At 45.3% G+C, this 9,698-nt stretch overlaps 1 protein-coding gene across 4 annotated transcripts; it reads right to left on the reverse strand.

The window, feature by feature from the left end:
* Positions 1 to 412: 412 nt before the first annotated feature.
* LOC115196239 (SLAIN motif-containing protein 1) lies at positions 413 to 9,676 on the reverse strand. 4 transcript variants are annotated; one of them, XM_029756867.1, is made up of 9 exons: positions 9,118 to 9,676; positions 7,872 to 8,005; positions 5,555 to 5,686; positions 4,849 to 4,950; positions 3,941 to 4,090; positions 3,137 to 3,499; positions 2,010 to 2,162; positions 1,483 to 1,780; positions 413 to 1,371 (listed from the first exon to the last, which is right to left on the reverse strand). In XM_029756867.1, exons 1-9 carry the CDS (start codon positions 9,531 to 9,533, stop codon positions 1,296 to 1,298), a joined length of 1,824 nt encoding a protein of 607 aa, XP_029612727.1. In that variant the 5' UTR covers positions 9,534 to 9,676; the 3' UTR covers positions 413 to 1,295. The 4 variants fall into 4 exon arrangements, with proteins under 4 accessions (XP_029612727.1, XP_029612728.1, XP_029612729.1 ...); XM_029756868.1 differs by lacking the exon at positions 4,849 to 4,950; XM_029756869.1 differs by lacking the exons at positions 4,849 to 4,950; positions 5,555 to 5,686.
* Positions 9,677 to 9,698: the final 22 nt, after the last annotated feature.

A 9,698-nucleotide genomic window follows, 5' to 3' on the forward strand; every position in this document is an offset into this window, starting at 1 on the left:
AATGGTTAAGGTAAGGGTTATAGTTTGGGATAGGCTTGAAACAGAAAGCGTTACATGTTGTTTGATATGGAAACTGAATACAATCAATCTGACAAATTTAGCGAAAATGTAAGAACTTTCACCTGTGAAAATAACCAGTAGCCTACTAACTCGAGACATAATTGAATATCAGGTTCAAATAATACTTTTATCATTTGAAAATCTTTAATTTTAGTTTCAAAAACAACTACACTCATTCAATTAAATACAGTAAAAAAAAAAAAAAATGTTTGAGAAAGATGGTGAGATGTGCCATGAAGACTAACCTGCTTTTTTAAAATACTGAAAAAATGATTAACATACAGAATGCTACGTAAGTGATCTTTAAAAAGTAATCCTTCATCCCAAAAGACAAAACATCTACCCTGTGCTCTTCATCAACAAAATTATAATTAACCATAAAAGTGCAATATCACAAATAAAATGAACAAAAACAATTACATTTCAATTCACACTTGTACAATCAGTGCAACAATTACAAATATTTCATAGATATGCCAGTGAATCTTTATAGTTTAAAAAGTGTCCAAAACACAACTTGAAGTCATTTCCCTGTCTTGGTGAGACATTTTGTAAACAGATTCAGACATTAGCTTTAATTTGGTTAATATGCTTCACATAAAAAAAATCATGAAGAATATTGCATCAATACAATCAGCATCCCAACAATGCACACTGAAAGTTAACTTTAGTCTCTACACTAATCATAACATAATAAATAATATAAGATTTATTTTAAATATACCTTGCCATGTAAAAATTAGACCAAATACACCCAGACAATAGGGATTGATTTTGACTTTTTTTAGCAGCATATTTGGTGCTCTCCATTAAGAGAAAATACACCTTTTATTAATCAGAGTTCCAAAGTAAAAAAAACAAATTGTGGCTTAATTAGCATAAAGTGGCAGCTCTTTCTATGTTAATGTAACCATAATGTGGTTAAAACTTGTTAGTGCATAAACTATCAACAGGGGGATTACCCTTGGCACAGACCAAATTGGACAGGTGGAGAATGCATGTTTGAGTGCTGACCACACCTCACATACCCAATCATGAGGGCGTTCTACACAAGTTTGTTATTCCCTATAGTTTGGTTGACCTGCCTTCTCAATTCCCCAAGAACACTTTGTGTGGCAGTGAGTGACCCCAACCAGCAGGGTCTCTCTACATTGCCAGCTCTTCTTCTTCTCTGGATCTCATCTCTCCATTCATCCCTGTCTCAGTAGCAGCCATCTCTCAGTAGCAGCCATCTCTCAGTAGCAGCCATCTCTCCAGCTCCCGTCTCGTAGGGCACTCAGGGTGGACAAGCTCTTAGGAGGCGTCAATAAACTGGGGAAAAGAAGATCAGATTGAGATGAAAAATAGGAAATTACAATCCCAGACAACAAGAACCTAGTTTTGAGCTTGTTGGCGCTCCCCTAGTGTCCTACAGTAGCCTACCTGCGTGTGGGTTGGGCGATCTTGCTTCGAGGGGTGGAGCTGGTCCCAATAAAGGAGGCGGGGCGGGGCAGGCTGCTCCGGGGGGGTGTAGGAGTGCCCCCAACCCCCACGGCTGGTTTACTGGGGAGGGGGATCCCACTGATGCCGCTCAGGGACTGCAGACTGGTGGAGGTCGGCATGGTAACTGGCCCTTTCACAGTGGGGCTGACGTAGGCTGTGGCTTTGAGGGGTTGCCGCGACAACGACTGGAAGTTCCCCACACTCTGGACTCTGTTCTGCAACTGACCGGGTGAAGGGACTAGTGGGGAGAGGAACAGGGGGTTGACAATATCATATACAGATTCATGGAATATTTAATGGATTGATATAATATTCATGTTTTCCTCAGATCTACTGTATAATGTATGGACTACCTACTAAAATGAATGATCATTTTCAATTTGATGAATTCTGGCAAGTCAATAAAGCTCTGCAGTTTTTATAGTATGCGTATGGTCAGAGCTAAAACAAAGAAGACGGTATCTCACTGGAGGACTGTAGCCTGCTGGCCAGCCCATTGGACGAGTCGAAGCTCAGACTGTTCCGAAGGGTGGAAGGAGAGCCGATGTGATTGGCTGGGCTCAGTGGGCTAGGCACACTGGGAGCCCTGAACAGGTTGGGCATGCTCCTCCGCAGCTTATCTAAATATAATGTGTACACACGCACACACACACACAAATTCAAGGCCACAGATCTAGATGACTAAGACTTTATCATCTCAGATTCGACATAGAGCCCTCTTCAAGGGAATACGTGTCACTCACTACTCTCTCTTGAAGAACACCAGTGTTGAGGCCCCAAAGATAAACATCTCCTGTAATCTCACCACCCTCTGTTCAGTGTCCCTCTCCGGTTTAGCTCCCAGAACAGAAACAGAATAGCCTCCAAGAGCTTACGGAACAGTCAGTGTCTGAAGAGGCTTAGTGAGTACATCCCTGGTAGTCTGCCAGTACAGTCAACAGGCTAGGGAAGTACATCCCTGGTAGTCTGCCAGTACAGTCAACAGGCTAGGGAAGTACATCCCTGGTAGTCTGCCAGTACAGTCAACAGGCTAGGGAAGTACATCCCTGGTAGTCTGCCAGTACAGTCAACAGGCTAGGGAAGTACCTACAGTAGTAACTAACGAGTGGGTGACCTTAATGACCTGTTCCTCCATTAAACAATGACAAGTTGAACACAAACCTATAAATAGATTAGTATAACTATTTCATAAGAGGGCCATCATGTCGTGTGTCAATTATTTTGTAGCCCTACTAATATTGTACTTTGTTGTTATGCAAATGTTCCATCAAGACAACAAAAAGGCTTGTTTGAAAAATTTACTCATATCCATCTGCATTCCAAATGTGATCCCCAAAATACACAGAGAACATAAATACACAGAAAACACAAACCATTATTAGAGGAGAGTCTTGCAAAGCAAGAATTCTTATTAGTGTGAGATTTCATAAATGTAAGCAGAGGGCCGGTGTTGAGTCCAATAGACACCGAACAGGAGAACACTGTCCAATAAAAACATTTATTGTCATCATTTAAAAAAAATAAAATAAAAAATAATCTCCCATTTTCTCTAATGAACGCAACCCAAGTACCTGCATTGGCCAGGCATGCTCACCTGATCCAGGCCTGAAGCCCTGTTGTTCGGGTGTGTAGGTGCTGAGTGTGGGGCTGGCCTGGGGTTGGGGTGGGGGCTGATAGGAGAATCCTCCAGAGGGGTACTGAGGGGTGGAGGGGCTGGAGAGGCTTGTTGTGCTCCTCCTCCAGTCCCGTATGCTGGAGAAGGTGTGGGAGTGGGAGAGGCCGCGCTGCAGGGTGGGTCCCACACGGGTCAGGCGGGGCTGGGGAGGTGGTAGCTGCCCGTACTCTTCCTCATCCTCTTCCTCCTCCAGGTCGGCCTCGCCGCTGTGATGAAGGGAGAGGAAGGAGAAGCTGGCGCTGCGGCGGTTGATGGAGGTGGTGGCGTAGTCCTGACGAAGACCTGAAGGAGGGGGAAATACGGACAAACACAAACACAATCAGTCGTCACCTTCTGCGCCTGAGGTTAAGGTTAATAAAGCCTGGATGAAGTCTGAGGTCTTGTATCACATGTTACAGTGTTAGAAGGGAGAGAAGGACAGAGGAAGATAAGGAGAGAGAGGAACAATAAAGGGCAAGAAAATGGCCAGGAATCCAAGACCACATGAACTGACCAGGAACAACTCTGGGCCCTACTTTTAACCTTGGGGCCCAGAGTTATTCCCTTTCAGGTCACCTGCTCAATAGTTAATAATAACAATAATAGTGGTTCTGATTTATAAAGCATTTTCCACACTTTTACATAGAAAGGGGGGAAAACTCACCCCTTACTATGTAAAACAATATATAGTCATAACTATGTGACAACACCAAAACAGTTTTTAATAAAGGGTGAGGGACTCACTGTCCTCCTGCAGACGAGCCATGACCTGGACGTCAACAAGGTCCTGCAGCTTGTATCCCCGCGTGACGGAGTCATCCTCCAGCTCTGAGGCACTGAGCTCACTGTCCATGGAAGACTGGGGGCTGAGGAGGAACCGCCGGAGGCTGCGGCCTTCGACACACAACAACAGAGTTCAAAGGTCAGGTGACAGACAAATGACATTGCAGAGATTTTACATTAACAATGAACACAAAGAATACTGACCAGATGAAAAGCAAGATTAGTTTAGATAGAGGTACACTGGCAGCAAAAAAACATCACTCTCCCTTTAAGAAACATTGCAGAGTCACTGTTAGTAGGGAGGCCACGTCATGGAATTGTGCCTTTGGTGATAGAAGCACCACAAATAACAGACAAATCTAGAAAAGGCCATATTGTGTTTATGGCCACTCCAAGCCCCTATGGCCATTTTCCATTATGGCCGCCAACCAGGTCCCACAGGCTCGACCTAGCTGTGTGACATGTGGAGCAACCATCACCAAAGGGACTTTTCACCTCAAGTCTGTCCCCTCACCATCCCACTATGTTGAACTTCACATGGCAAACACCTGAAGCAGCAGAAACTGAACACACACTGAAACACTCCTTCTCTTGCCGTGACAAATGATGAATGATGACCTCGGGGACTTCTCAATAGTCTATAGTGGCGTCCTCTCCTCTCTTCTTGTGTCCACCTCTGTTCTGATCTAACAAGACAGCCAGTAGGTGAAACTTAAGGTGTTTCACCTGTCCATATCTCTAACATCAGCAGGAATGAAGGAGAGGAGACAAGGAGAGGAAGCTCTTTCAGACAGACTATTGAGATGCAAACCTTGACATGACATAGAGGACAGACAACGTGGGCCAGCGGGGGAGCGAGCGAGGCTTACTGCGATTGTGATTGGCTGGGAGGAATGTGGGAATTCTCTCAGCCTTCCCTACAGGAGTCAGGGACAGGTGGAGGAGAGGATGGAGGGGTGAGGAGAATGAGGCTGACGGAGGGAGAAAGAAAGGGAGGGGACAGAGACAGGATAAGGGGGAGAGAAAGAGAGAATCATGGAGAGCTGTTTCAATGGAGAAAAAATAAAACTATTTCAATGAAGAGACTGTGGTATTTTTTTCAGTTGTGAAATACCATGTTTAAGTAGTAATCATGGATGGAGTAGCCCTCATATCTAAGGACCAGGGTTTTTCCTCACCTGGTGAACTGATCAGGAGAGTTGAGTTTCTGCTCAACACGGCCCAGGATTTTTCTGTTCAATATGGCCCTGATTCTGTTCAATATGGCACTGATTCTGCTCAATATGGCCCTGATTCTGCTCAATATGGCCCTGATTCTGCTCAATATGGCCCTGATTCTGCTCAATATGGCCCTGATTCTGTTCAATATGGCCCTGATTCTGTTCAATATGGCCCTGATTCTGCTCAATATGGCCCTGATTCTGCTCAATAGGGCACAGAGGTTTCCTGCTCAATAGGAACAAGAGTTTCTCCTGATCAGGTTGCAAGGTTGAAAAACGCCTAGTTCAACTAATGTCATATGGTAATATTATGGTAACATTATTATGTCACACAGTAATCTGTGTGTGTATTTACCAGGTCTGTCAGCGGGCGGAGGGGTGGAGCAGGACCTGGAGAACGAGGCACTGAGGGGGGACACTCCAGCTACACGTCTCAGGGGGAGGGCAGGGGAAGAGTGGCTGGAGAAGACCCCCCGCCACCTATGGACTACACATGGGAGGTAGGAGGAGGGAGGGGAAAAGGCAATGTCATACTGTACTGTATCGGACCACCCCCAAAACACACACACACACACAGCGGTCAGTGCTTTCCGGGCCCCTCACAAGGAACAGAGGTCAGCAGTGTGAAGCGGTTGTTTACCTCACACCCAGCGCGTCACATTGCTGTGACAGTCACAGAACCACTATTCAGTAGCAGCCAGGGAACACATCTGCTGTCCAATGCCCAGGAGACAAAGCTGCATTCACAACCCTCACACACACACTGCTCAACACACCCATTCAGCACAGGCCAGGACCAGGGACGGAGCAGCGACCACACACACCATCTGATATATATTCATAGAGGAGACCTACAGTAATGAACACTCGCTAAGCAAATATCCCAGCAATCTATCTAGAGGAGATGTGGTGGATCAAAAGAACAAAGAGAGAGAAGAATGATTAATAAATGTGGCAGAGCTGAAAAAGCAAATCATCTCTCTCTTTCCCTCTGTGTGGGGGTTCGACTGTGAGCTGCTCAACACAGCGCTGCATATATCCCTGCACCACAGATAGAGTGAGGTTACGTTATACCTGTCACTGAGAATATAAGCCACTTAGCAGCATCGAGGCGAGATGCCTTTCATGTAAACACGGTAACCATGGTTACCCCTCTGGTTGCCGAGGGAGGCCCTGTGAACGTAGCAACAGGCAGATAGTAGGTCAAGTGTGAAAGCAGCGGAAGGCTTTTCCTGCAGTTACAGCTACTGTGGAATTAATACACGGGCTTCTAGTAGAGATCCTTACAGCAATATATTGTAGTAAAATACAGGTAACTGACGAAATAAAGGAAACATGAGTATGAGGGATAAAAGTATATTTTATAAGTATTACACTTTATGTTGTTGTTCCCTTTATTTTGGCGGTTACCTGTAGTTCACATGATGCATTGGCGGCAGGTAGCCTAGTGGTTAGAGCATTGGACTAGTAACCGAAAGGTTGCTAGATCGAATCCCAGGGCTGACAAGGTAAAAATCTGTCGTTCTGCCCCTGACCAAGGCAGCTAACCCACTGTTCCTAGGCCGTCATTGTAAATAAGAATTGTTCGTAACTAACTCGCCTGGTTAAAAAAATAAAATGGCAGCTGAACTGATGCAACGATAAGCGGTTGCATGACAAGTATATGATATGAACGCCAAGTTAAATTGGATCTAATGTGCAAAAACAGATACTTTTCAAATATATAATAGTGAAAAGAAATGCAATTAAGCTGACGTGTGTTTACACTAAGTTGTTGAAAGTGACACACACAGACAGTTGTGGCCAGCGCTTCACCTCTCATTAAGAGCTTAGAGGACTAACGCTGTATTAATACATTACCTTCAGCGAAGACCGTGGGAGACGTCACATCTACTCACTGTCCTGTTTCACACCACAGCTTCCTCTCAGACATTAACCCAAGGTCCACTCTCAGTGGTCATTGGACACCATGGAATGTATCAGGAGTAGAGGCATTAACCCTGACGTTACCACTCATACCTCCGCTTCACGGCCACCCATTCATTCTCATTCGACCCGGTCACCTCTCCACTGAAACCCGTGAATTAGAACGTGATCTCCATCACCTGACCGGGTGAAATGAATGCCCTCACTGTCATAACCATGCTGCGAATGTGTGGGTGTGTAGGTTTGTATACGGCTGTCTTTTCAGGAGTGACTCCGCTTGTGCGTGACCACCGTGTGTAGTTTAATGACACCGGTCATGTGTGTAGTTTAATGTAGCCAGTACTGGGTGTAGTTTAATGTAGCCAGTACTGGGTGTAGTTTAATGTAGCCAGTACTGGGTGTGGCTAGTGACTATCTGGTAAGGTGCTGTACTTTTACCTCAAAGTCCAAAATAGTCTGGAGTTGGCTGGTTACATAATCCTGAGAGACTTGAGGATCTGTTTCACACTGAGCTCAAGGCATCACAGTGCCAGCCCCCCCCCGCCCCCCGCCCATGTACCCACACATACAGTAAAGTAGAATCATAACCATCTGCTGAAAGAAAGTCTGAAAACAAAATGCGCCGGCAGGTTGATAGAAACCTATGGTCTATTATATAGCCATCCATCTATCAATCCATCCATCCATCCATCTATCTATCAATCCATCCATCCTTGTTGGTCCCTAGTTACTACCCCTCCTCATACCTTGGTCCAACCTGAGGCACAGTGAGCGGGCAGACTCCACCTCTGTTCTGGGGCTGTCCAGGACCTGTCTGCTCCACTGGAGGGGGGTAACAGGGCTCTCCCCCCACAGCCGGGCCTTGGCTGACACATACAGCCTGCAGGGAAGACAGGATGAGCACTAGCAGTTGATGGGACCACAAAAACCAGAGAATACAGTTAATGTGACCTGATACTGAATATGTAATGCAAATGAAAATTATAATGGAAATGCAAATAAATTGTTGAATGATTATGAACATGGTCTTTTGCCTGCTAATGCCTGCAATGCAGTGAAGAAAACGATATAACATCATCTAATGTAACTGGCCCCTCAAACAGTACAACTGGCCCCAGCTTGGCCCCCCCCCAGATTAAATGGTCTAGAACCGCCACTGAGGATGAGAGCCAGAAGAGGAGGAATGAAGAGGATTTTACTGCCCTATAGTCCCATATCAACCCTTATGGGCCTACAGGGAAGACTGGTTTCGGATCAGTGATACGTTTTCCAGTTTTACTATGATCCCAAAAATGTACATCAAGCCAAAATCTCACTTAGGACCTGAGAATAGAATCATATTGATTGTAGCCAACAAGTGCAAACCGTGGCGCATAGTGAGGAGCAGCCAATTCTGACTGCAGTCCAAAACTGGTTTTGGGCACTCTAATAGATTTGACATAATAAAGAATGAGTCAAAAGTAGAATGTCACCTTTTATCAGCGGGTATTCTTTTGCATACGTTTTACCACTAAAATAACAGCACTTTGTGTCCAGTCGTCATGTCTCAGACTGATGCAGTCTAGCCTCCATTTCAACAGGCACATTTTCAGAGCACAGTGGCCGTCTGCTCAATCATAATCGTTGACTATGATAAATTGCAACAAATCGATGTTCTGTGTTCGCTAAAGACAAATCGAATGACATTGGAACAGGTGTCAGCTCCATATGTCTGTCCAATTTGCTCCGAAGGTGTGGCTTTGTTGTCGTATATCATTCCTACTAGGATTTGAGTCTCATTTGCAGGTACATCATTATATTCCATAGGCCTACGTCTACCAGAGTAACAGTCACATATCCTAGAAAATGATCAGAACACTGCATCACCATCGTATATGACAGATACATTGTCATATGCAAATAAGGACTGCAAGTTTCAAAGCAATCTGTCAGATTAAATTTGCCACCTCTCAGCTACATTATACAAACCATTGGACATTGTGAAATAGTTACCAGGTAGCTTCAGAGTCTTCATTAGAGAATATAGCCTCTAGGTCCAGAATGTCCACCTCATCCAGAACCGTAGGTTCCATATAATCAGCCTCCGTCTCGAGAGCAGTATCAACATAATGTGAATGTAAATATTCGAACGGTTCGTCCAACGGGAAAAATGACTCCAAGGAAGACTGGCACAGTAGCGTCGGTAACGGACTAGGTATGCAGTAGCTCCCCGCCATGTAGGCCGGGGAGGGAGGTAGAATGTGGGGGCTGCCAGTGCAGCCGTTCGCCCGCGTCCTCAATTGCTCATTTTGCCGCTCCAATTTCCGAACCAGCTCTTGGAGCTTTTTCACCTCCAGTTCGGCGTTCGCGGCATTGCTGTTGCCGTTGACGTCCGTCATTATCTGGGGGTTCATCACTGCTGCATCCATTGGATGGAAAAGTACAAATACCCGATATATATTTTTATGAAATGGTGGACGGGGTAAGCTACACTCAGTCTCAGCTCACCCGTTGCCCACACTGTGATTTGGGTATGGGTTGTATCTCGCTTGCTCTAGTGCCCATCAGGACTAGAGCATTCAGATGCCGCCCAA

This window comes from Salmo trutta, chromosome 6 (assembly GCF_901001165.1).
Source record: "Salmo trutta chromosome 6, fSalTru1.1, whole genome shotgun sequence".
Classification (NCBI taxonomy): Eukaryota; Metazoa; Chordata; class Actinopteri; order Salmoniformes; family Salmonidae; genus Salmo; species Salmo trutta.

Bases quoted from the DNA above. Each gene is read 5' to 3' on its own strand.
- LOC115196239 (XM_029756867.1), bottom strand. From the start codon at position 9,533: ATGGATGCAGCAGTGATGAACCCCCAGATAATGACGGACGTCAACGGC. The intron at 4,091-4,848 runs GTAAGCCTCGCT...TGTGTGTCGAAG, and splicing joins CCCAGCCAATCACAATCGCA to GCCGCAGCCTCCGGCGGTTC. The intron at 2,163-3,136 runs GTGAGCATGCCT...CATTATATTTAG, and splicing joins GGGCTTCAGGCCTGGATCAG to ATAAGCTGCGGAGGAGCATG.